The sequence below is a fragment of the Xenopus tropicalis genome, chromosome 4 (genome assembly GCF_000004195.4).
Source record: "Xenopus tropicalis strain Nigerian chromosome 4, UCB_Xtro_10.0, whole genome shotgun sequence".
Lineage (NCBI taxonomy): Eukaryota > Metazoa > Chordata > Amphibia > Anura > Pipidae > Xenopus > Xenopus tropicalis.
Genome location: NC_030680.2, coordinates 127,901,315 through 127,927,508, shown reverse-complemented (window position 1 = coordinate 127,927,508; position 26,194 = coordinate 127,901,315). Strand labels below are relative to the sequence as shown.

Sequence of the window (26,194 nt, the reverse complement as noted above, 5' to 3'; positions counted from 1 at the left end):
GTACTCTCTCAATATGGTTTCAACAACTCCAACCCTTTAAAAAAATATTGACGTATACTGGTTAGGGTTCTTCTGTATTTCAGTTGCAGCAATTGTTTCAGTGAATGGCCAGCATAACTTCACTCCATTTTTTTTATTGCTCAATTAAGGTTCTATAGTTACAGGGTATTTGTCAGCAATTTTGATCATTTTGGTCACCCAAAAAACTGCCAGAAATCAGTAGTATTGCTTGGAACACCCTGAAGCATAATCTGAGCCCATATTTGTCCTTGCTTGAAAAATGTACCTTTTATTTAGCCAACATTTTCATTTTCTGGTTCGGCATTTGTCAAAGTGTATATAGTTTGTCATAGTTCTCTATTTACAGGTTTCCATTTGTATGGAATTTTTAGGGGCTTATTTATCAACACTTACCAGTTGATAAATATGTCCCATAATGTTTAACCATGCTCCCACATGGAAGACAGGGATATCTTTATATTTTGTAATATTCAAAACACACCAGCAGAAGTATCTTCAGAGATGCTTTTTTCTGGTTTTAGTTTTCACTAAAAAAAAAAATTACTTTTAGCTTTTAAAGCCTATCCTTACTTTACAGCAGCATGTTTTTCCTTTTGTTTGTTTTGATAACCATATAACACAAACCAGTACCCTGGTAAACACATTCAGGGCTGATAATCTTTACTGTAAACTGATTTGTTATCCAAAAGCAAGGCCTATTGTTGCCATAACATTACAACAGTTTTTTTTCATCTTTGCCACATATGTTGTTCACTACTTATTTTATTCTATGGGAACCAGTTGTATTTGAGATTTAAGCTGTCACTCTTGATCTAACAAGCTTGTTAGATTATAGGATTTTATTTTGTTAAGCTGGCCAAACATGCACCGATATAAGGTGCGTGTATAGCTGCTCAAGGAGGCGACCTATATCGCAAAAGGCTGTGGATATGGGTCAACTCGTCGATTGGGCGGGTTAAAAAATTTTGATGGCGCCCGAGCAAAATCTACGTTCAGGGCTGAATCAGCAGAAGGGGGTAGAATTCCTATTGCTTCTACCTCCATATCTGACAATTCAGCCCTGAACGTCTGGAGGGTGGGAATGATCTTTCGTGCGATAGCAGTTAAGCATCAGGGGGGCAGCTAATAAAAAACATGATACATGGTACAGTTTCCTTGAAGTGTGTGATGAAGAGATGTAACATATTAGTTGCTGTTTTGGAATACTTGGTATGGAAATTATCTATGAATGACAACTTTAAATGCATAGTTGGAAGCATCGTTTAACAGTTAGGGTGTGTAACTAACTCAACAATAGAACACATTCCCTTAGTCAGATGGGTTCCCTACAGTGTTATCTTTTTGTCACGTTCTTTGACTTTAAGAAATGCAAAAGGTTCCTTAAAGTGCCAAATATGGGTTGTGTTTAGCTACTGGTAGCCCCTATTTGGCAGTACACATGGTTTTAATGCAACGAAAGCTTGCCTTCCAGCCTGGAATTCAAAAATAAGCACCTGCTTTGAGGCCACTGGGAGCAACATCCAATGGGTTGGTGAGTAACATGTTGGGGATCACTGATCTGTGGAAATCTGGAGAGAGTGTGCGGGAACAGCAAATCACCACTACATAAGTATAACTAACTTTGTGAGCTCAATTATACTTAGCAATTTATCTGGCCGTTTATGTGTCACATTTTAAACATTATATGTACTTATGAAAGTTTCTTGCATGAAAAGCTGAACACATACAGAGCTACTTTATAGCAGCTACTAAACACCAGAAAATATCCTGCCATAGACAATACTGAGAATTGCCATCCTTAGACTCAAGCGTGTAATGCAACCCCTCCCTCACCTTGTTCTAATGTGAAGTGGTAGATTCTAGGGCTTGTAGTCCCTGTGCTTTTTATAGTGTGCATAGTGGTGCATAAATCACTTCCCAGAATCCATCTCTTCACATTAGAACAAGGTGAGGAAGGGGTTAATTAAGAGCTTTAAGAGGGTTGGAAAATGATTTGTACAAGTTTTCTTTCATTCTGTAGCATCTGATTATGCCTGTGTAAAAACAAAAATATACAACACTATGTGAACATTTTTAATTTGTTTTCTATTTCCTTCTGAAGACTTGTTGTCTCAAAGCACTTAAAGTCAAAATATCCTTATTCAGTGCTTTAAGTCGACAGGTTTCCAGGAGTACTTAGAAAAAGAATGTAAACTCTACAAAGAGTATTTTTCCTGTGACTTAATTTTGGGGAGCAATACAGGATAAAAATAATTAAAAAAAACAAAACGCACAATAAATTAATACTTTTTAATTCACATATTAACAGTAGGGACTGAGATCCCTTGTTCCCAGAGTTTTTATTAAATAACTGCAAATGGTTCTTGCATATAGTAATCTTAGTGTTCAGCATTCTAAATTCCAGTTTGGTCCCCCCCCTGCAAATTATCCAAAGCAGCAGGTCTAAAAACCCCTTGGCCTCGACACCTGTCAGTGTACACTGTAGCTTACTTCAAACACACAATGATATTGGGATCACTGTCCAGCCTCTCATCAAGCTCCCGATAACTCATCCCTGTAAAACAAAAAAACACATTCCTACATTAATTTTGAATGACAAACAGCCCCTAAAATAAAAAAATGTTTAGTAGACTAAACTGGAAGTTAGAGCACAAACAAGAATCTAGGAACAAACATAGTTTGGCTATGGCTCAGTTCTTAGTTCACAGAAAAGCTAATTGCTTCCCAAATACATGGTTTGGCAAAAATTTGTTGCTGTGCTTCAAAATTAAATGAACCTCAGTGATCAGCACTGGCTAATTTTGGCGCCCCATGGTGCACATTTAATAGCAGCAACAGAGTCACAACATGATGCCTACATCTGTTCTTCCAGCCTGTCAGATTGAGTCTCCATGCAGATTGCCCTGGTACTGTGCTGTTATGACTTACTATTATGTATGTGCTGTCCATCAACTAAATGGATAACTAATATGCAACAGTTATTGCAATCGCTAAATTGCAATAAGAAAGGCTAGCCTAGAGTAAGATGCTAAAACTGAGACTGCCACACCAATAAGTTATTAAAGAAATACTGTCATGGGAAAACATGTTATTTTCAAAATACATCAGTTAATAGAGCTTCTCCAGCAGAATTCTGCATTTCGAGCAAGATAGCAGCTCCCAGTAGATATCAGAATAGCACTCAATAGTAAGAAATCCAAGTCTGGCTTGGGACTCCTCCAGGGAGTAGGAGAAACAATAGGTTACCTGAAAGCAGTTCTAATGTGTAGTGTTGGCTCCTTTGAAAGCTCAGACTCAATGCACTGAGTGTAATTTAGAAATAAAAAGTACACCATAAAAATCATGAGGAAGGGGAGTTAGTTTGGTTGGAAAACATTTGAATAGTCATGTACCTACTTAATAGATTATTTAAAAATATGTTGTGCACATTTACGTTACGTGTTTTGGAAATGATAGAGTTGTAACCTAAAGGCTACTTTTGTTCTATGCTTTGGTCCATTACAGCTGCCATAGCCTCTTCCTCTGCACTGCTGCACCAAACCACTGGTAACTATTGCCAGGATTTCTAAATACATTTCACGTATTTATTAATGAAAGTAAATCAGTATTTTATTTTTTTATCATGCAAATTAGTCACAATGGTGACTTTTGTGACCTGATGAAACACTTACCACTATTGCTAATTCCTGCGATGGGTGCCCTTTAGCAGCTACAGTGCCCCTCTGAGGCTTATAATAGCCTTAGTGTGAGGCCCCACAAGGCAGACTGTCAGCCTGCATATAAGCACAGGCTGATAATCCGCCTGTGTGCTTGAAAAATATTTTAATTGTGCCTGCACCCAGAAGCATTGAATATGCCCAAATGCAGGCACAAGCACGTTGATATCCGTCAACTAACACAAGGCTTTGTGTTTGTCGGCAGATAGCTGAGTGTGCCTTTATAGATTACATTATAGTTAGATTGCCTAACTATATTGAATATTTTTTATTTTGCGCAGTCTGTCTATTTTACCCAGTTTCATTTTTACACTGAACTGTTCCTGTAAAGGTTAATGAAAGGCATTCAACATTTAAGTTATTTGTGCACATGGTAGCCAGTTGCTGTGCCACTCTCCGCTTATTAAGCAACATGATGCTGCTGTTTATACTGCCTCCTGCTATCACTTTTCCATGGAGGTTTGGCAGAGAATATTGATTTGCCTGACACAATCTGAAGAGAGTATTTAAGTCTGCCTTCTGATCTTAAAATGATTCTTTAACTGCATTCAGAGCATATTGTTTCATCAGCCATCCTGACGGAGCCCAGCTCCTGGCTTTTCTCTAGATAAAATATGGTCTCGAGAGAAGGTATAAAATATTGTCTCAGGAGAGACATAGTTCACTACAATATTATTAACATTTTCCTGGTTATAGTTCATGTTGGGATTTTAAAGGTCTTAGATTTAAAATAAGGAGGTTATTTTATGGATAAATGGAATGAACAAAGGCAGCACAGAAACCTCAGTTACAAACAAAAGATGCACCTGTCTTGCAGCAGATCTCATCGTAGCTGTGGCTTCCCGTGTAGAGTCGAGCAGGGCTCCTCTCATCACGAGACACCTTTACCGGGTATTTTTGCAGTCTCCTGATGAGTTTCTTAATCAGACCAAACTGAATGAGTTTCCTGAGTTGCCAAAAGAGAGACATGAGACCGGCAAATGCTAAGTAAAAACTCTACACAATCCTAATGTGTGTTATCATCTTTTGGAAACATTTTGTTAAAGGAGATCTAAACCAAAAAATGCATTAACGTAAACTTACTCTGAGTGCTTCTCTAAACACATTTGCAATTTACTTTAATTTAGTGTTTTTGAACTGTCTGGTTTTCAGCCAAAAGCCTGGTATTGATAGTCAACAGCCCTATGGTTATCTGTGCATGGACAAATAGGGCAGCTGACCTTTAAAGAAAGCTGTTGAGCTGAAAGCCTGGCAGTCTAAAACTGCTCATATCTCAGAAACCACCAAAGAAAAGTAAAATAAATCATAACTGTAAACGTGCTGAGGAGCACTCTTACTTTACATCAATTCATTTTTTGTGTTTAAATCCACTTTGACATGTTAAAACCTTAAACAGAGGTTTAAGGTAGCCTTGTGTCAACCTTTACTAGCATACCATCCTCTCTTCTTAGAATAGCAGACTCTTTAATAAAGCTCAGGTGGATTTTACTTCAGAATCGTAGCAAATAGATTTTACTAACTATGGCCAACTCATACCTTTTGCTTATATTCTTGAGTCACCCCTCTCCCTTGTATAGGCACAGTGTGTGTGTACCAGGAAATCTTTATAATAGCTAATTTCCACTTAAATCTGTCATTGTGAGATTAGAGGAAACTAGTTAGACCTACTTCCCTGTCCCTTACATCTGAATGGGTGCTATGGGTTTACTGCACTAAGGGCGAAAACAGATGGGGCATTTTTTTTTTTTTTTTTAAAACCCCAGTCGTGGCGACAGAAAAAAATCTGTGAAACGTACTGCGCAGGACTAGTTGGTACAACTTTTATGGTGGGCTTTTAGTCGCTGCAACTGGATTTTAAAAATTGTGGCTACTAATCGCCCAGCTGTCTTCACCATAAAGAATACAGTGCCCAGTGCAGTAAATACTTTAATTACCTTGCAAGGACAGGTTCAGTTGCCCTATCATGGGACAGCCATCAGCATCCTGCACAGTGTAGCTTGCCAGAGGGCTTGCCCTGGTAATCAGTATCAAATCTCACAGCATTCTTAAATATGTGTGAAGTTGATACAGATTATGCAGACATTCTTGTTTAATGCTCCGAGGTTATCCCGTCATGCCATATTAGTCCTAAGTACAATGTAGAAAGCCTAAAGAAAAATCTAAATCACAAGAGGTGTCTGCTTCTTCTGCCTTTTAAGCCCTTAAGCATGATGCTTTGTTGCTAGGCAACACAAACCAAAGGCACATCTGTGCCTAATCTGAAAAAGGTGCTACAATCTTACAGATTATTGCTGGGTGCAGGAACCAGGTGCTTATCTTCCCCTTGCTTTGCCTATTCTTGACCATTTCAGAAACCAAGGGAAGATAATCAACACTGCTGTGATGCTACAAAGCAGTAAATGAGCAGTCTGAAAATCATAGCATCAGAGATAGTGCTAGCCAGCACGGGTGTGATAAGCACCCTGTATAAACCTTCCATGGGGATAGGCAGGCATTTTACAGGGGAATTTCACTTCCATATAATGATAAGGAAAGTTTACCTTCTATTCACTTTCCTCAAGTAGAATAGGTAATTATTATATAGAGGTATAATAACTTATCATTTGCCAAAATATTCCTTCTCTGCAATTTGGAATCTTTAAAAGCAACAGGACTAAAAGAACTAAGGTCTTGTATTGTGTCTGAATAGTATATTACTTGTTTAGATCTGCAGGCTCCTTATCCACCCATTTAATACCCTCAAATAGCTCCCTTACGGCCATATTCCAGTCCAGTGTAGCACAGAGTGCATTAAAGTGAGGGCTGCGTCTCCCACCATCATTCAGGAAACACCTATTAATGATGGTGTGCTTACCCACAAGCAAGGGAGCTGTGAGAGAAAAAGCAACCAAACAAAAAATAAACTAACACAAAAAAAGAAAATATTAATACATTATATTTGAACCTGGTCATGACAATTATACTGGAATCTCACTAATAGGCACAAATGCCACCAGAATAATTGGTTGGAAAAAGTCATGCAATGCAATAGTAACAGCTGCCTTTTGTATTGTTGGAATGACAATGTTAGTACCCCCTCTAGCTGCGAGATGATGCTTCCATTATGCATGCAACAAAGGAAAGCCAGCACTAATGCTATGAAACAACATCCTAGTACTGCAGGCAACTCCATATTCAGAAATGTAGTAGTTTTATTTTAATAGTCTACAATGATATTATTGAAAGTGGAAATGTTATCATATAAAATGTTGATCCTGTCAGAGAATATCCTCCCCTGTATCCAGTAAAGATTGCCTTGTTTATTTGCCCTGACTATAAAGGTGGCCACACACGTGGCGATTTGCGATCTTTCGTGTGACCACTAATCCGCCACTAACCTTCAGGGCTGAAACGGCAGATAAGGAGGTAGAAACAATAGGATTTCTACCTCCTTCTGCCGATTCAGCCCTGATGGCAGATTTTGCTCAGGCGCCTTCTATGGCGCCCGATCAAAATCTTTTAACTCGCCCGATCGGCGAGTCAACCGATATCAGATATCAGCTCCTGCGATATCGGTCGACTCACCGACTTGCCATACACGCAAACGAGGTTTCGTACGATATTATCGGTGCGTGTATGGCCAGCTTAACAGGTTTATTATTGTCAGACCACTGGTACTGTTACTGCCTTCCTGGCCATTACTACAAAGATTTTTAATCCTGGACTTAGCATATTATTTAATACACTTAAATGTAACCATTTTGCATTGACAGAACATGTTTTCTTTTAAATCTCTAGATGTCTCCTGACCTTTCATCCACTCTTTGTAGCTGCTGTGTATATCGGGCAATCAGATCTCGTACTGTAGTACCTGGGCTTAGGCCACAGTACAGCTGGAAGACATCGCGGAGACTGGGTCGCTTAAGACCTGTAAACACAAAACGCACAGAGTATAGAAATAAACTAAAACAGAGTAAAAGGAGAACTAAAGCTCAACTAAATAAATAGGCTAGAAATGTTGTATATTATGTTTTGGGCTTTTGTACCAGCCCAAGGCAACCACAGCCCTTTAGCAGGGAAGATCTGTGCCTCCATAGATGCCCCAGTAGCTCCCAATCTTTTTTTCTACTGATTCCCTGCCCATGCTCTGTGCTGCTGGCACTTACCTGAGCTTAGGGACCTACTCACTATATACTGTATATATAGAATATAAATGTAACAGCATAAGGTTGATAAGTAAATCATTCATATTGACATTATATGGCAGCTCTGAAACCAGTGCAGTTAGCATCAGAATTTAATAATCAGCCCTGTAGCATCAGTTTATATAACAATAACAATACAACTTCATTTTCTGCTTAATAATTTGCAATGACCCCTAAACTGAGCTTCTATGTTCCTGACATTACTACTATAGAGATGCTGAAACTTTAAGCTCGTGCAGTCAGTTTAGTATATAAAATTTGGCATTTCTAGCCATACTTATCAGCAGGGAAATAAGTATTAAACACATCAATGTTTTTCTCAGTAAATATATTTTTGATGGGGCTATTGGCATGAAATTTACACCAGATATCGGTAACAACCCTAGTAATCCGCACATAGAAAGAAATCAAAACAAATAAGTATGTTGTGTAGTAAAGTGGAATGACACAGGGAATAAGTATTGAACAGGCTTACTGAAATGAATGTAATTCTTAGTAGAAAAGCCTTTGTTGGTAATGACAGCTTCACAGCGCCTACCGTATGGAGAAACCAGTCCATGCATTGCTCAGGTGGGATTCTGGCCCATTCTTCCACACAAACTATCTTTAAATCTTGAAGATTCCGGGGGCCTCTTCCATGAACTCTGATCTTCAGCTCTTTCCACAGATTTTTTAATTGGATTCAAGTCATGTGATTGACTTGGCCATTCTAGCAGCTTTATTTTCTTTCTCTGAAACCAACTGAGAGTTCCCTCGGCTGTGTGTTTGGGATCATTGCCTTGCTGTAATGTCATCTTCAGCATCCTAGTAGATGGCAGCAGATTCTTATCAAGCATGTCCAGTACATTTCTCTATTCATCCTTCCTTCAATTATATGAAGTCTGCCAGTACCATATGCTGAAAAACAGCCCCACACCATGATGTTCCCACCTCCAAACTTTTGTTTTTGGGGTGATGTGCAGTGCTCCAAACATGGTGTGTGCAATGACATCCAAAGAGTTCAATTTTGGTCTCATCTGACCAGACTATATTCTCCCAGAATTTCACTGGCTTGTCCAAATGTTATGCAGCAAACTTTTAACAAGCTTCAACATACTTTTTCTTCAGCATTGGAGTCTTGTGCAGTGAGATTATGGTCCCAACGGTGCTCACTGGAACATTCAGAAGCTCAGAAATATGTCTAACCAATGCAATCAGTACGTTTTGCAACAATAAGGTTGTGAAGGTCTTAGAGAGCTTTGTTTTTACCCATCATGAGATGCTTCTTGTGTGATACCTTGGTAATGAGAAACCTTTTATAGGCCATCAATTAGGCCTAAACCAGCTGATATTAATTTACACTAATAGGGGGCAGGTTAGCTTTCTAAATACTGACTGATTTCAGCAGGTTTCTTTGCTTTCCTTGCCTTTTTGCACCTCCTTTTCCTCATGTGCTCAATACTTATTACCTGTGTTATTTCACTTAAGTACACATAACTTAAGGCTAATGTCAGAGCAGGCATATGGCGTATATTTTCGGCAAGCTCCAGGTAGGAGGTGTATGGCGTTATTTTCGGCAGGTGTTTTTCCGTTTGCCGAAAATATACACCATACGCCTGGTCTGACATTAGCCAAATTTATGGACTTATTTGTTTTGATTTATTTGTATGTGGGGATTACTTGTTACTGACATCTGGTGTAAATTTCATGTCAATAGCCCCATTAGAAATATATTTACTTAGAAAAATGTTGCTGTGTTCAATACTTATTTTCCCTGCTGTATGTGTTTGTATGTTTTTTAAATGCAGCTAAGTGTGTTTTTCTCAATTCCAAACGCAACCCTCTATTCTATTGAAGAAAATGCAGCATGTTGCGCCTAAGAAATTGAGATGAAACGCAAATGCAGGAAAACACAACTTGAATGCTTGCGAGTGCAACCAGGCATAATATAATGGAATCAATTAGCAAATGCATTCAAACGCATGTTGAATGCATAAAAAAATGCTGTGAGTACAAGCCCTAAAAATGTTTACAGTCTGCATTTAGCTTTTTCAAGACAGCAATTCTGGTCCACTGAACACTTTTACATTCACATAAAAACAATGCCATCTTGTGGTAAAATATTAGTTGCACCGTTCTACTGCATTGTAATAGCCAGTTCTTAGCAACTTTTCAATTGGACTTCATTTTTTGTTGTTTCTAAATTATTTGCTTTTCTCTTCTGACTCCTTTTAGCTTCCAAATGGGAGGGGGATCTTTCTACTCAGACCCACTGCCTGGTTGGTAGGGTAATTTGGACCCTAGCAACCATATAGCTGCTAAACTAATTAGCTGTCTGGCTGCTGACTATGTATGCGAGGTAGGGAGAAAAAACTTTCTGAACCTTAATTTGTGACAGATTTACTAATGGTCATACTTTTTTCCACGATTCGTTTTCTTTTGTGGTAAAACACATTTTTTGTGTAAAATAATTTTTCACCATTTATTTTGCATCAAAACCATTAAAAAAACAAATGTAATTATATATGCCATCTAAAAGCTGTCAAGGTCATGTAGAAGTCAATGGGAGCTCTCTTAGGCAAATTATAACAATTTATTTAATTTGTGATTTTAGAGGTTTTTGGTGATTTTTTTCATTTGTAAGGGCACAAAAATTCCTATGAAAAATGTTAGGTTTTTGCTTTTTTGTTTCATATTTTCGTGCTTTTTATATTTGCGGTCTTTTAATAAATGACTAGACATGGTTTTAGTGAAAATTATTTGCGATTCCAAACCCTCTAAAACTACGAAAGTCAGAATGTTGATAAATGGGCCTTCCCCATCTTGTTTCTTTGCTTAAAGGACAAGGAATCCCTATACAAGAATCCTATTCAAATAGCCTACACGCACATTTACCTGGCTTACTCACGTAGTTCAGACATTCCTCCTGTAAAGCTTTGTCATGAATCAGTTCATGCACTCGAGGAGTTGTGCAATATACATTGGAATACTGCAAAGAAATTATGGAAATGGGGTGAGCAGAGCTGCTATACAGCATTGCAAGGGTGGGGAGCTCAGGGAGGAATTCTGGACAATTACTGACAAATATCATAAGACAGGAAACAAACACAACAAATATTGCTGTTCGGCATAAGATAATATAGAGAATTAGTATGAAAGTATCAAACAATGTTGTGTTTGATCAAAACGTTAAAACCAGAACTGTCTTTGGTGTGGGTGCGAGCCGGGGCCACTTCTCAACAGGGTGTGCAGAGCAAGAGCTCTATGCACAGGGGAAGTAAAGAATCCTATTGTACCCCACAAGGAATCAACACAGGAGCCATTCAAAGGAAGCAAACCCAGGTCTCCCTGAGCTGCAGTCTAGTGACAAATTGACCTTTTCCACTTTTTATTTTTTTCAAAGATGTAATAAATATACAAACATTTGAAGTTTATACTTACTTGAAATATTGAAACTAATGTTACCACTCCATAGTACCTACAAATGATAAGGAAACAAAAGAAATACTATCAACACAGATAGAATAAGTATCATCTTTACAAGACATATACTTAAACAACTATTTTCTTCATATAACATATTAGTAAGGTATTATCATTAAAAAAAATGCATAGTTCTTAAGTTAGATACTTAGTCAAGCAGTGAATTGAAGATCGAGATCTGAATGCATTCTCATAAGTTTGGAACATTGTCCAATTAAACAATAGCATGCATATACTTTCTTTTTCTGTCATTTGCATATCAGTGATCTGATTGGCTAATCCACATCTAATGTTAGCAACCAATCAGATCAAAGACATGCAAAGTAACATAAAGAACAGTCACATAGTAACACATGCAAAGTAACATAAAGAACAGTCATATGCACCATTGCTGGATTGGGCAGCAGCTTCTACATAATCAGGAGGCCAGTGATCCCATTGAGAGTGCAGAGTGCAGGCTTCTGTGAGTTTGCAGAAATGCTATGTAACAAGGTATCTATCTTAAAAACTATGCATATTTTATTGCAAATATGTTTTATACAAAGAAATTGGTTGTTTTAGGCTAATGTCCCACAGAGAGATTTAGTTGTCTGTGATAGATTGCTGCTACCAGCGACTAATCTCTCTGAAATGCCGCTGGCATAAACAGACTCGCTGGTGGAGAGGCCTACGCAACACTTCTGTAGGAGGAAACTTTGAGAGACTCTGGACAACTGAAGGGATGTATAGGACTAGCTATTCCATTTGTTGCCGGTGGGAAGGTATTTAGACAGATGAGACTCCCACTGCAGCAGACATCTATCATGGGTGACTAATATTAGTGTGGAACATTAGCCTTATAGTGTGTCTTGTAAAGGTGAACCTACCTTTAAGAGGTAAACTGCAGGGCTGAAGGAATCAATGACATGAGAATGCAGCTATGAGATAAATGCTGTGTGGAGACAGCTAGGTTACTGCCAATATCCCCTAAATTCTCTATAGCGCCTCGACAGAACCAGGCCTGGATTTGGATTAAAAATATGGCACATATCCCCAAGTTATTTTATATTCACTGCACAAGTTGTTACAATTTCAGCACTAAAATCTTACATCAGGTTTTGAATTGCAATTCGCACAAGGTTAAGTTCCACATCAGCCTCTGCAGAGATCTTCTGGATGTGACGGAAACCATCAATGTATGGAAGGATCTAAAAGAACAAAGAGATGGGAAAGCAAAAGGAATGGGTGATTAGGGCGTTATTACTATACTTCTATAATCAAAAATACTTTATTAAAAAGGTATAGTTCATCTTTTCAAGCACGATAGGGAAAAACAAAACAAATCCTTTATAAAATGTAAATTAACAAAATATTCATATTATTTATGGAGTATTTGAAAGCAAGTTACCCCTTTAATTGCCAGACAAAATGATGACAGTAATAAGGCATGCTTAGACAGAGTTGAAGAAATGAATGCAGCCCTGCCAAAGATTGAATCCAGCACATACAATCACATATAGCTCTTTCCTAACCTGCTGAGTGGTTAAATCCCATTGTAAATTATTGAAATCTTCCTTCTCTTCAATAAAGACAGGAACATCGTATTCCTGTGCGGTTGGCGGTGAAACACGGGGCTCAATCACCTTCAGGTGCATGGTGTTACTCTCATCTAAATGAGAAGATGTGTTATTAAGGAGAGAGAAGAGTGACCCAGGCTTGGGCTATGGGCTAATGTGCACAATACCTATAGGGAGGGAGCATTCGCCTGTGGAGTTAAGGCCTTCCAGTAAGATATTCATAATAGGGACCAGTCTCTGCTTGCTGTCTTCATTTGATATAAACCCAGTTTCAAGCTATAAAAGAAAGCAGGAAAATACACCCATCACCAACAAAATACAGCATTGATAAGTGATTTGGAGGCTTGGGAGCACAGCAAATACAAATGCAGATGAATATTAGAATGGGTGAACAAATGGATGTTTTAAATAACTGCAGAACAATATAGCATGTCTGGGGAAGTCATTACTGCCATGTCAGGATTATGCACCTCCAGCGTGGTGAGATATCCTGCTAGCTTCTTCACAATGGGTTCCAGAGCACAAGTCTTTGCTCGAGCATCGCACACAAAGCCCAGGTTAAAGAGCAGAGCATTCCGACTGTATTTCTTGTTCTCAATGCATACAGGACAACCAATCAGCTTCTTGTCCATGGCAGTTCTGAAAGAGGAAGAGACAGTATGTGTGGTCACAATTCATGTCCAACTATAGTGCGAGCTAACCTATACATTCTATCATACACAACTGTTATTCTGCTCATTCTTAAGAACATCATATTAGTAATCTCACATTTAAAAAGTGCAGTTCACCTTAAAATTAACTTTTGTATTGTGTAGACCAGTGCTGTATAACTGGAGACCTACAGTTAGGCTACATATGGCTTCCAAAGGGATTTGTAACATACTCACACTGTAATTAGCTTGTTCTGCAGCTCATGTTTGGTAATGATATAAACATGCACGGAGTCAAACAGCTCTCGAAAGATGTATTCCTCTGGAACCTGGATAGTAAATAATACGAGCAGTAAGAGGCTTATAAGACACATCAGGGTTGATTCACTAAAGTGAGATAATGCATATCGCATGCTTTTTTGCGTTAAAATTGATGTGAAAAAAAAACCTGCACGATTCGCTAAAGTATTAACGCATGCGTTAAGTCGCATATCGCATGATTTTAACGCATGCGTTAATTTGCGTGCCGAAATAATACTAACGCATGATTCACAAACACTTAGACACGCTAAATATCGCATTAGTCTATGCAAAAAATAACACCTACTTGGGGCAGGAGGTAATTATAAAAAAGTACAGTTTGTGAGCTTTTGGCAACACAATATGGACTTTGCAGTGGGATTTATTCAAGTCTGTGTTGGCCCTAGAGTGATGCAGCCTCCAGTTTGCAGGGAAATGGTCATTTTCTTAAAAGTAGTTTTACGAAAGTAATGGTGTGTATGGCTAATGTGGCGTGCGTTTTTTCGCACGCGGCGACTATTTGTTCATTAGCGCGCGTTCCGTCAAATACCACACAAAAATAGTCTTCACGACTTAAATAACTAAATAAAATATATTTTTTAACGCATGCTATAAATAGCGCACGTTTTAACACACTTTAGTAAATCGGCCCTATCGATTACTATTTAAATCTTATATAGAATTTATTATTTGCCAAAGAGGAAATGGGCACTGTAAGCTAGGGATGTCCAGTGGGTGCTAGATGTTGCTGAAGAACCACTCCCAGCACATCACATCTACCTGTTGGATTCTGGGAGTTGTAGTTCAACAATATCTGGACTCTAGGGCCCACAGTTGCCTCTGTGAGCAGTCGTGTACCTTACTACACCGGTGCCACCTTACCTGGTAGGTTATCTTTGTGCCATGTGTAGGGTGAAACTCACTGAAGAAAATGCACTCGATCTTGCGGTTGGCCATCACTGTGGAAAGCACTAATGAGCATGAGAACGGTTATCACTGACTGTGAAGACATTAGGGTTAGAATGTAGACAGCACAAACATATAAACAACCATAAGAACGCAAAGAGAATGGTGTTCATTGGCGGCTGTGCGCTTCTGCAGTGGAGACTATTAGCACATTGGCATGTCATTGTTACTGTCACACACAGGGCAACACTGAGATGACACCACAGTTAAGCTCAGCAGCAGAATTTTGCATTGCATGAGTGTGAGTGACTGCAGGAATACTGCTTTATGGATCTGCTCCATTATTGCATGCAACCTACAGGGGTTGAAAAGCTAAGAATAGCTCATTGGAAAGCTGTACAATGCAATTGCCTGGACTGCAATCTCCAACAGGGGCTATTGGGAATTGTAGTAGCCAAATGCTAGCCCACAGCAGAATGAGCAAAATGAGCTAGGGATTACATACTCGTGACTGATCAATCGGGCCAGCCAGGCGTTCTCAATCTGTCACCCACAGAATCCCTCCACCAACATTGTACCGAGCCGGAGTCGGATAAGAACGGAGCACATTCTGACACCGGAAGGCACGGTTGCGTGCCAAACCTCGCTTTCACATTTGGTTACGCCCTTTTGAGACTCTTGCGGTAATAGTCGCAATTTGAAAAAAATACAGCCAGTAGGCAAGCCGCTCTGTAGAACCTCAAAGCAGGAAACAGCTGGCAGGACACTGCCAATCCCAAAATGACTGACAGCGCTCTCGACAAATGGTGGAGAAGGAATTCTATCAGTGGGCGTGGCTTTGCAATTTACTAGGTGGCGGAATCTGTTGTGACAGCGGCTGGAACAGGAAGTGCTTGTACTCTATAGTGAAAGAGAGCAGCCCATTTATGCAGTGAGTATCGGGATATACGAGTAGAGAGACACAGGGCTGGCTCATAAGTATCATGGGTAATTGCATAGGTTATATCATTGTACTGTTTTAGGTGGAGCAGTTAGTGTCACACAGCTGCTGTATATTATGGGTTGTAGCATGGTTTGTAGTGACAGACACAAGGGGGTATGTAATGGGGTGGCACCGTTTTGCGGGGTGGGGGATGTAGTAATAATAATATCTTGGTTGCTATAGGTTACTAGATTTGGACATGACCCCTTTACACTTTCCATGCTCCATTATTTTACTGCAAGTTCTGCCAAAAATTCCCTGTATCCAGAGTGATTTTGGGAGGGGTTTAGGCTTTTCAGTTGCTGGGGTGGGGAAAGGAGAGCTAGAGACTGACTTGTTACTGGGGGAGGCTGTGCTCTGGACCTAATGTTCTATGACATTTCCTTGGCAGAACAGTATCATGTCTCAGAATACTGATGGTGACACCCATGTGTTCCGAGCTCTGCGGGTGCTGTCAGGAGTCGCCGCTCATCTTTCCGCTTTCTCCCTTACTGTGTACATGATATTTGTATCACAGCCTGGAGCAAGTAAGTGCCAATCACAGCATTGATTTTATATTTGCCTTCAAAGGGACCTGGAGGCGCTGCTGCCATAAGGTGAGTTAACAAACTCGCCTTAGGCAGTTTGGTAACTTAAAGAGTCAAAATTCTGTTTTATAAAACAGATTTTTGGCTCTTGTAGTGTAGAGTGCTATTGCTCTTTCTGCAGTAGCGATGCAGCCCCCCTCAAAAAAAAAATAAACCAAGTGGGGGAATCATATACTTGGCCCCCTCAGGGCAGCACTGTACCAAGAAATGGCGCTGACTAAACCCAACCATAAAACTGTCCCACTGCTCCCCTTAGTTCTCTATAGAAGTTACTAAATAACATCACTATAAGAAATTTCACCAATGAGAATGCTGATTGCAGGCACTATGTCAGCCATCTGTCTCTTATTTTACATATGGAAAATATGATGTAATTTTTGGCTTCATTATATTATACTGTAATCAGACATCAGAGGACACTGAGGTCAGGTACATTGCAGAGGGAGTCGGGTGGACGGTGGACAATAAAAAAAAAAACTAAAAAAAAAAAAAATAACTGGATGTTCAGTGTGTCTTTGTTCCATCAGTGTTTTTTTTCTGAGTAAAAATACTTCAGTTTAAGCTTACCTTTCAATGAATATTACTTCTTCATATCAAAGGATCACTAAAGCTAGCCATACACTGTCACATCCACTTGTTTGTTCACCTTACCTTTCCTGATGGACCAAACTGAGCCAATCAAATCATTTGTTCCCAAGGCCAACAATCAGACTATAACAGCAGCTTGCGAAACCCAACTAGGAGAGGGCAGCATGTGTACTGTACTATTAATAACCTTTGGACTTTTTCCTTTTCAGCTCTGTTCTCATGGCATCCATTCCTCATGACGCTTGCAGTAAGTATAATGGAAAAGGCAGTATTACTCTTTGTAACAGCTCATCTATGAGCACTGTTACACCATATGAAAGTACTTTCATGTAATGAGTCAGAAACAGGCCCAGACTGGCATTCTGTGGATTTTGGCAAATGCCAGAGGGGCTGCATTAAGGTGCCATAGACATTCATTGTTTAATGGTGGTGGGCTGATTGGGACTTTGTATGTTGGAAAGCCAGGGCCTGGTTGGAAAGTGACTCCTAAAGTTATATGCTGGGACCTGCCCTTAGTGACTTCTACCTCATGCATGACACGGCACTGTTGTCTGGAGCTCAATAGGTTACCCCTTTTCATTTTGTTAGGCTGGCTTTTGTCACACAGGAAGCCTGAGGCTCACAGAGCATTATTACATAACAAGCAGCCTTGTACCTGCAGGGATTATTTACTGACTCCAAGAATAAACATTAGCAAGTGATGTTAACTTTAACTAAGTGAATTTAATATGGGTATTTTACAGACTGTACACCAGAAACTTGGTAATTTCCAGTCTGTCCATGTGACTATTGATATCCAGATTTTCTTTCTACTAGATGTTTTGGTAATTAACGTGTGGCCTATCATTCTCCCAACAGTTCTCTTTCCTGATGACAGAGGCAATCTTGGTGTTCTCTCCAGATTCCTCCTTACTCCGTTCCTTTTCTCGGAGGGCACGGGTACAAGTTCACTGGGTTTTGCAGTTGTTGTGTGTGGTCTGCTCATTGTTGGGTCTTGGAATAATCTACTCCAACAAGGTTCTACAGGGAAAACCACACTTCTCCACATGGCATGGACTTCTTGGGGTACTGACTGTGCTGTGGACTCTGCTGCAGAGTGTTGGAGGGGTCACTTTACTTTACCCAAAACTGGTACAGCGTTGGAATCTGGCCACTCGCAAGCTTTACCATGCAACAGCGGGGCTAATTGGCTACTTGCTGGGTTGTGGAAGCCTTCTGCTGGGAATGTGTTCTCTTTGGTTTGGCGCTTCTGTCACTGGTCTGTCTTGGTATCTTTGTGTTCTGTGTCCAGTTCTTACAGGCCTTGTCATCATGAACCAAGTGAGCAATGCATATCTGTACCGCAAAAGGAGCCAGTCCTGAGCTGTTTAAAGATGTTTTTTTTTATTTTTCCTACGCTGCAAAATTTTTGAAGAGGAGGTGGAACTCAGGCTTTAATGGACATGCTTGGAGAAGATATAAAAGACTGTTATTGACTGAGCCGCACAGGCTCAATGGCAGCCATCACTGTAGTGGCATACAGGTGCTTTGCAGGACATTTTGGGACGGCTTGGTTGTACAAAGTGCTTATTTTAATTAAAAAAAAAAAATACAATTCAGAGAAGATGCTTAAGTTAAAGGACAAGGAAAACCTCAGTCACTGGGGCTGTGTCAGTTTCTTGGGCACCTTCCTCTGTCACTTGAAAGCAGGCAGTTTGCATTAGAGCTGCATTAGATTGAACAGTGGTTATGGAGACTCTGGGATACATTTTGTGCACAGAATAATCAAAATGTTTTTTTAATAAAAAGAAAAAAGAAATTTAGAACAAGCTCAAATGGAAGATATTCCAGGTCTTGAAGCCTTTAGTAAAGGATCAGACCATCAGCTGATATTCTGTGGAGGAATATGTATTATGACAACACAATGATGTATTTCTACTAAAACTTTTCATATTAAACATAACAGTATATTTTTTAATGTTCTTTTGCTATCGCTTGATTTGATGTCTTGTTTTAAAAAGGCAGGGCAAAAACAATAAGCACTCACGGCTAGTAATTTTTTACCCAAGGATTGGGATTTTAGGGCCATAAGTGACCTCTGGTGCCCGCCTCCCCGCTCTCATGCTGTGCTCATAGCTGCAAGGTCACGCGCTTAGATCTGAATCCAAAGTAGATGGAACTGAGATTTAGCACTTAATGCCTCACAGATTATATGGGCATTACTGATGGGCATGTCTTCCATTTAATAGGTGGCTGGTGTCCAAAAGAATATGGCAAGGAGGGAATTAGGCAGATACAAGTACAAGGGTAGCAGCAGACACAAGTCTTCTATATGATGCAGCACATACTGTGAACAAAAAAACAGTAAGCAAGAACATACTGCCCCACCTAGTCTGGTTTCACACCCTCCTGAGCATTGCTGTTTTACCCATCAGTTGGCTTCTTGTTATGCCACTTTCTTTCCTGTCTTCTCTGTCTTTTTCAAGGAGATTAGTCACCCGCAATAGCAGAGATTTATTGCAGGCTACTAATCACACCGTGGGACATTAGCCTAAGGCTACCAACTATAAGATAAATATGCAAACCATTGTTTTGTACGACCTTAAACCTCCTCCGTATTTGAATTATATGTGACATTTCATCCATTCTCATATAAAACTAGATATGCAAGCACTCGCAGAGCATTCGGATACACAGCCTTGCATTCAAGTCAAGCTGATTACACAGACTCTGCCCTGGTTTAACTCACACCATAGGTACAACATATTGCAAGCATAGACGGGGGTCCTTGAGAGTGAAGACACATGGAACTACTTAGTAGCATCTACTTGTCATGGCTGCTAAATGCCATAGACTGAGAATTGCCTCTGCTAAGGGCCGTGGCAAACAAAGAGATTAGTCGCCTTGAGAGGAAACTCCCGTGATTTCGGGAAACCTCGGTGCCCCATATGCCATCCCACCAGCGATTTACATTCAAGCCAGTGGGATGGCATATCAGGGAGATTAGTCGCCCGCGACAAGGGAGATTTGTCGCGGGCGACTAATCTTTTCGTCTGCCAGGGCCCTAAAACAAGTAGAGACAAGTAGCTGCTACTAGTAGCTCTGTGTGTCTTTAGCCTTAATATATTAAATGTAAGCATTGTTCTAACGCAAGACAAGGCAGATAAATGAGATTATAACCTGGTTTGACCCAGTAGTGTTTCTTTGCTGCTGTTTGCTGTACTACTCTAATTATCAAGGGCCTGGCTCAGTTATTCACTTCACAGTAATTCAAGAAGGCTGATTCAGGAAGATTAGTCAAAATTACTAATTACTTTAAGGTGCGGTTCACCTTAAAATTAACTTTAAGCATGATTAAGACAGAGCTATTCTGATACTGCAATTTATTTTTATTTTTTCATCGTTCCCTATTCCAGCTGGGAATCTAGCCTAGCAACCAACCAGTAGTTACGCAACAGATGGAAGATAAGTAGAGACTGAATTAAAAAATAATCAATAAAAAATAGCAATACAAATTAAAGGTGGAATAGTCTGCTTTGTGGTGGCTAGGGTCAGTGCCCACAACCAGAACAAATGTTAATATATATTAAAAAAAAATGCAGTTTAAAGGGAAACAGTTTCTATTAGAATAAATTTACTAAACTGTAGTGGATGATTAACAGAAAGCTAGTGATGATTTTTTCTCAGTTGTTCATATATTTAATTATTTGGGAATTCCTTAACGTTATAAGGTGAAACTTATAGAACATTTTAAACTGGCTAACATGGTACAAAAAAATTATACCTGGAGTTCCTTAACCAAACATTTTTTTCTGGCTGCAACCAACACACTCATGTTGCCACCGACAGATTTACCTGCTGTAAGATTCCAGCATGAGCCAGCAGGGGGAGCAGGATTTACCCAGGGCAACAGAATGCCCCATGTGCCATTGCTCTAAGATTTCAAAACAAGTGAAGGAGCATGAAGCCTCGTGTACTGAACTGAGCACTTGGACCCCTTCAGCAGAAGTGACTACTTGGCCAACTGCAACTGTTTTTTTTAGACAGGATTACTTTACAACCATAACTTGCTTTAATTAGTCTCATTAATGCCTTTGAGAAGTCAATACCTGAGCCAATTATCTGTCATTTTTGGATTGTTTTTAGGGCTTAAACTGCCAGTGCATGGCCTGTATTTTTAGTTCTAACCATCTAAATGGCCTTTTACGTGGCCAATTTGGATAGCTTTATTGCAATGATTCAACACAATGTCTGCTTAATAGCCTGTTCCGGAGTGGTTGATGACTGCACACAAGCCATTGGGAGGCGCTGTCCTACCCTCCTTTCCATTTTAAATAGTCAAATGTGATGCCTTGGATCATCACACAATGCCCAATGTTCCAGGTGGTACTGGCTAAACTTTTGTGTGAACATCTTTATTATTTTGTTTGAAAATAAAGAAACTGAGAAGAAAACTCTTTCACTCACAACACTCCCCCAGTTTACCTAACTTTATAAAAGCCCAAAAAATGTTTTTTTGCAAAGAACAATTTTATGAAGCCTGGAAGACTTGAAAATGATTTCCCCCCCATACCATAACATTAATCAAGACCCCCACTCATCTCCAAAAAAGATTTAATCCAAACAAAAAAAAAATCAGCTAGTACAGCGCTCCAAAAGATTTATACAAAATAACCAGATTCTTTTTCTCACGTCCCCAAACACCTTCCTCAAACCCCATGCAGAGCAATTTGAAGAGATAAATCACAAAGTAGAGAACCAATGCTAAACTGCAAGATGACACCTTCTAGAATACATGGTTTAGTGCTGACTTCCTTTACAGATGTGCTATCAATCACACACTGGCGATTCCTTCGAGTGTCTGTATATCTGGTGAGAAGAGATGAAGAATAGGGCTGAGCATGAAGCTGGCATTCAGCAAGGTCTCTGTCTGTGAGTTAAGCAAAGAGGAAGCCTTTGGCAGAGTAGAGTTAAAGCATAATGGACCCTGGCTGGTAGAGTGAGAGGAACACAGCACAAAGATACCTGCATGCCATTCATCTGCAACCTCTGAGCCCAACCACTGTGCAGTTACATTAGAAAAGCAGTTTAGAATTAAGAGGCTCTGTTGGTTTAGTGTTTACATGGGGATCAATCTTCAGTCTTAAACCCTTTAAAGATCTTTAAGGTCCGTCTAATGTGAACATAAGCAGAAAAATTCTGCCCACTAGCACAACAGTGCTTATTTGGCGGTTACTCTTTGGGTGCCGATTGTGCTATTGGTTCATCTCTTGGAGTGTCTGGAGTGCCCCCACTATGGAATGAGTCGTCTCTTTGATTGCCATCCTCCTCTTCCTCCCCTTCTTCCATACTTGGCCATGACACCTGGTCTTCTACTTTCTTCAAACGTTCATTCAGAGCCTTCAGAGCTAGCTGCCTATGGGACAAATAAGGTAAAAAGTCAATTAAGCTGTGTTTACATGAAATTCAGTATACTTAGCCTGCTTTGTGACCAGAGGCTACAACTAAAACAAATGCAAGCATTATCTTGTTACAGCATTCTGCTTCAGAACCAGGAGGGTACTGAATACTGGGGATGAACTGAATCATTTTTGGATTCAGCCAACGAGGAAGTCCTCCACTAGCTGAATCAAAGCCCTAATTTGCACATTAAAACTTGAAAGGGATTGCAGTAATTGTGAAAAAAAAAATCTGAATCCTCCAAAGTGTGCTAGGATTCTGCTAAATGTTTTTGGTGCATCTCACTGAATATACTGCAAACAGGTTACGTCTTCAAGTAACAATACACAATTAGCAATAGACAAGAAAGACAATACCCACAGCCTGTTAAAAAGATTGTTTTTCCAATGGGGCAAAGGAAATGAGTTAATACATGGGTACATGGGAAAGAGTATTGATACAATCACAAGAAGCCTTAGGATGGAGCTTTGGCTTTCACTGCATTTACTGTATGCTTTTAAGTTACTGCTCATTCTTGTATGAAGTGGGTGTTTATTAAATGGAAAACTGCCCACCCCTTATAGACTACTCTCATACCAGGACTCTTTTGGAGTGCACTGTGCCCAAGGGTACACTGCCAATCCTGATTAATCACCTGCTTAATGGCTATGTGCACAAGAAAAGATCAGCCGGACCGTGAACAAGACATTTGCAGGGGTTTATAAAGCAGTTGTAAGAATCTGGTTCTTGCTCAGTCCCACTTACAACTACCCTAACAGCACCACTTTGTCCTGTACTTAAGATGCAGATACACAAATTCATAGAAGGCTTATATTGTAAGGTGCTAGCATATCCATATTGTATTATATTACTGTGTATGGAGCCTTACTAATAGCCTGCCTAACAGATTTGTGGCCATAAACCGGTCACATATCCTTTAGGCAGGTTAGAAAATCCAGAATTTTTCAAAGAGGCTAGCAAAACACAGCGGACAGCCAGGAAGTCCCGTAAAACTTAGTCTTTATTCATGTTCATAAAGCCTTTTCGCCTGACGCGTTTCGTGCATGCGCACTTAATCATAGGTTAGTGAGGGCTGCATTAGTATATTCATTTGGTCCTTTCCAGTGGGTCTCCCTAGGCCCCAGTACAGATCAGTAGTGAGGTAGTGCCAAGTCACAAAGCTATGCTTACAAAACAAAGGCTTTAACTTGTATTCCTGTGCAGTGAATTGTTTTGTGTGTTCCACCACGCTAAATACAGTCGTCAATATAATATCAAACTTTCCCCTATGGGTCTGTATCCACGAAAGCGCATTTAAATGCTGAACACTGAGCAGACTGTACATGTCCTAATTCATTTGAATTCAGTGTTTAAGTGTGCTACTGTAAGTACAGATCCGTAGGCAAGACTGCAATCCTGTCACTGCTGTGTCAGCGGGCGATGGAAAGTACACAAAAATGAATGGCAAGAAAAAACATCCGTGGTTAAAGGGCTGTTAGGGTTATTTTCTCTCTATGCTGGAATGATTTATTACATACACATGCTGTTCACCTCTACTCAATAAGGCTGTAAGTAAACAAGTTAATACAAAGCATATAAAGCGTTATAGAGATTGCATTTTCTATCACAGGAGAGCTGTAAAGCATACCGTAACACTATTATCTACCAATTAGCATTACTGTATGTGCACCCATGCCTTTCTGTGTTAGCTGGTAGAACATGCATATGCCTATCATGGATATCAGCCAACCTCTGTTTGTGGGTTCCTCAAAATGTCTGTTTTCAGGTTCCACACACTTACCAGTAATCATTCAGTTTGGTGAGACCTGCCTGAATTTGAGGAACCGGTTTGTATGGGACCAGCATTAACCCCAATCTCAATCCCAGTGAATTCCACCATATTTAATATGAGTGGGAGTACAAGCATTTCCTTATTATTTAGAAGTCACTGTGTCTCCTTGCACTTAAGAGTGTTACTAAATTGCTTACCTTTGCTTCTACAGTGTCTCTCACCAGCATTTAAATTAAGGAGATAAATAAAAAGTCAGGATACAATTTCCCCATTAGTCCTATATACTTTCAAGAGAAGCAGCCATTGTCTGCCTGTGTATAGAAATCTTAAATCTAAAGCTGGCCATACACACACCGATAATATCATACAAAACCTTGTTTCGTACGATATCCGGTGCATGTATGGCAAGTTGGGGAGGCGACCAATATTGCAGGAGGCTGCTGATATCGGACAACTTGCTGATCGGGCGGGTTAGAAGATTTTGATAGGGAGCCATTGAAGGCGCCCGAGCAAAAATAAATGTTCAGGGCTGAACAGAAGGAGGTAGAAATCCTATTGTTTCTACCTCCATATCTAACGATTCAGCCCTGAACATCAGTGGAGGGTTGGAACGATCTTTTGTGCAACCTATGGAAAATCATCACGTGTGTGGCCACCTTAAGCCGAATAATATGTTTAACTGTTTACATTTCCACTAATAGCCACCAATCTTGTAATTACCTCCTCCTCTCTGCATCCTGTGGATCAGTACCAGGCAAGCTGATGGTAATGGATGAAGGAGCCCCCACATCATATCTTTTCACTGCCTGTGGGCAGAGATGCAGTTTAACTAAGGCTGCATGTGTCAGATTCCCCAAGAAGGCGGCAGCTGGCTTCACTGGACCGGGGAAGAAGCTGGCAAAGGAAAAGTGGTCAGACATATCTCCTCTGCCGCGGCTGTGTCGCTGATAAAATCGTAGATACACCCAGCCTGAGAGCATACCAAGACTGTACCCCACAAAAATTCGACTTGGGTTCAGTTTAGCCAAACTCAAGGCCATAATTGCTAGGAAAACTAGCTGAGGCAGTGCCTGCATCCACCATTTTGACTCTGCTTGCCCATCTCCGACAGTCTGCTTGTGTGCTACTAAGAAAGCTCCAGCAAAGGCTGGGAACCCATGAATGTGGGAAGAAAACAGTAAATATGAATGAGCTGTTGCTGCATAGGCCAACAAATACAAGAAAGAACCCAGGATTCCAACAGCAATGCTGACCACTCCATAGAAGAGAAGCAGTTCGGGAGCACCCCACAGAGGTTCCAAATGACGCCCTGCACCCAGTGTTAGTAGGAGATTGCAAAGTAATTCTAAAAAATTAAGTTCCAACAGTCCATGTGTAGCAAGGGTCCAGATCCTAAGGTTGGTAGGCAACAGTAGACCAGGGGTGACAGCAAAGGCCGACGTTGTAAACGGTATGCTGAGCCAGAATGTGAGCAAGTAGAGGAGCAGCGCAGCCCCCCACAGGCACTTGACCAGCACGCTGCTTCCCGAGAGCACAGACACGAAGCGGCCCACATGAATGGAGCGCAGCATGGCTGCACACAGGCACTACACTAGCAACTCCAACTGTGGCCCCAAACAGCTGTATGTGGGTGCAGGACCCTAAGCCTCTATGCTGGCCCTGGCATGGGCCCCCCAGCTCACACTGACACCTGAACCTTAAGGATTCTGAGACTGCCCAGTTTCCAGCTGACTGAGCCCAAACCCTTTGAGAGACTGATATAAAATGCCCTATTTATAGGGTCCCTCAGGCCCCGCCCTTTAATTAAAAGTAAATATGTAGGCACCTTAAGTGATATTCACTAAGCCTCAGCGCCCAATGGCAACTCCACCACTCCCTCACGGCACCCAAAGCGTCCGGCTCCAAGTAATGGTCACCGGGCTACTAAACTGTGACAGGCATTAGTTCTCAAACTATGAACTGCAACTGGGACCTGACAGCCCAAACTCAACTATCCCCGAACATCGCTGCGCCTAACTAACCTGACTTGCCC

At 40.4% G+C, this 26,194-nt stretch overlaps 3 protein-coding genes across 9 annotated transcripts; 1 reads left to right on the top strand and 2 right to left on the bottom strand.

The window, feature by feature from the left end:
• Positions 1-2,291: 2,291 nt before the first annotated feature.
• Positions 2,292-15,476, bottom strand: nprl2 (NPR2 like, GATOR1 complex subunit). 3 transcript variants are annotated; one of them, XM_012960893.3, is made up of 12 exons: positions 15,301-15,434; positions 14,772-14,848; positions 13,827-13,918; positions 13,410-13,578; positions 13,107-13,215; positions 12,895-13,031; positions 12,473-12,570; positions 11,342-11,378; positions 10,796-10,889; positions 7,527-7,644; positions 4,544-4,683; positions 2,292-2,575 (listed from the first exon to the last, which is right to left on the bottom strand). In XM_012960893.3, coding segments are annotated over exons 1-12 (1,140 nt in total). In that variant the 5' UTR covers positions 15,302-15,434; the 3' UTR covers positions 2,292-2,507. The 3 variants fall into 3 exon arrangements, with proteins under 3 accessions (XP_012816347.1, XP_012816346.1, NP_001006922.1); XM_012960892.3 differs by having other exon boundaries at positions 14,772-14,860; positions 15,301-15,390; NM_001006921.1 differs by having other exon boundaries at positions 2,297-2,575; positions 14,772-14,889; positions 15,301-15,476.
• A 34-nt stretch (positions 15,477-15,510) lies between these two features.
• cyb561d2 (cytochrome b561 family member D2) lies at positions 15,511-18,913 on the top strand. Of its 5 annotated transcripts, none has more exons than XM_012961012.3 (4): positions 15,511-15,726; positions 16,174-16,304; positions 17,162-17,199; positions 17,811-18,913. In XM_012961012.3, exons 1-4 carry the CDS (start codon positions 15,599-15,601, stop codon positions 18,312-18,314), a joined length of 801 nt encoding a protein of 266 aa, XP_012816466.1. In that variant the 5' UTR covers positions 15,511-15,598; the 3' UTR covers positions 18,315-18,913.
• A 2,615-nt stretch (positions 18,914-21,528) lies between these two features.
• Positions 21,529-25,898, bottom strand: tmem115 (transmembrane protein 115). The gene is given in 2 exon segments (NM_001016092.2): positions 21,529-22,347; positions 24,883-25,898. Coding segments are annotated over 2 exon segments (1,035 nt in total). The 5' UTR covers positions 25,734-25,898; the 3' UTR covers positions 21,529-22,163.
• Positions 25,899-26,194: the final 296 nt, after the last annotated feature.

Coding starts and splice junctions, on each gene's coding strand:
- nprl2 (XM_012960892.3), bottom strand. Junction 13,216..13,409: donor GATATCTCACCACGCTGGAG/GTGCATAATCCT, acceptor TTTCTTTTATAG/CTTGAAACTGGGTTTATATC. Junction 12,571..12,894: donor GGGATTTAACCACTCAGCAG/GTTAGGAAAGAG, acceptor TTGTTCTTTTAG/ATCCTTCCATACATTGATGG.
- cyb561d2 (XM_012961012.3), top strand. CDS start 15,599: ATGGTGGAGAAGGAATTCTATCAGTGGGCGTGGCTTTGCAATTTACTA. Junction 16,305..17,161: donor TGTATCACAGCCTGGAGCAA/GTAAGTGCCAAT, acceptor TTTCCTTTTCAG/CTCTGTTCTCATGGCATCCA. Junction 17,200..17,810: donor CATTCCTCATGACGCTTGCA/GTAAGTATAATG, acceptor TTCTCCCAACAG/TTCTCTTTCCTGATGACAGA.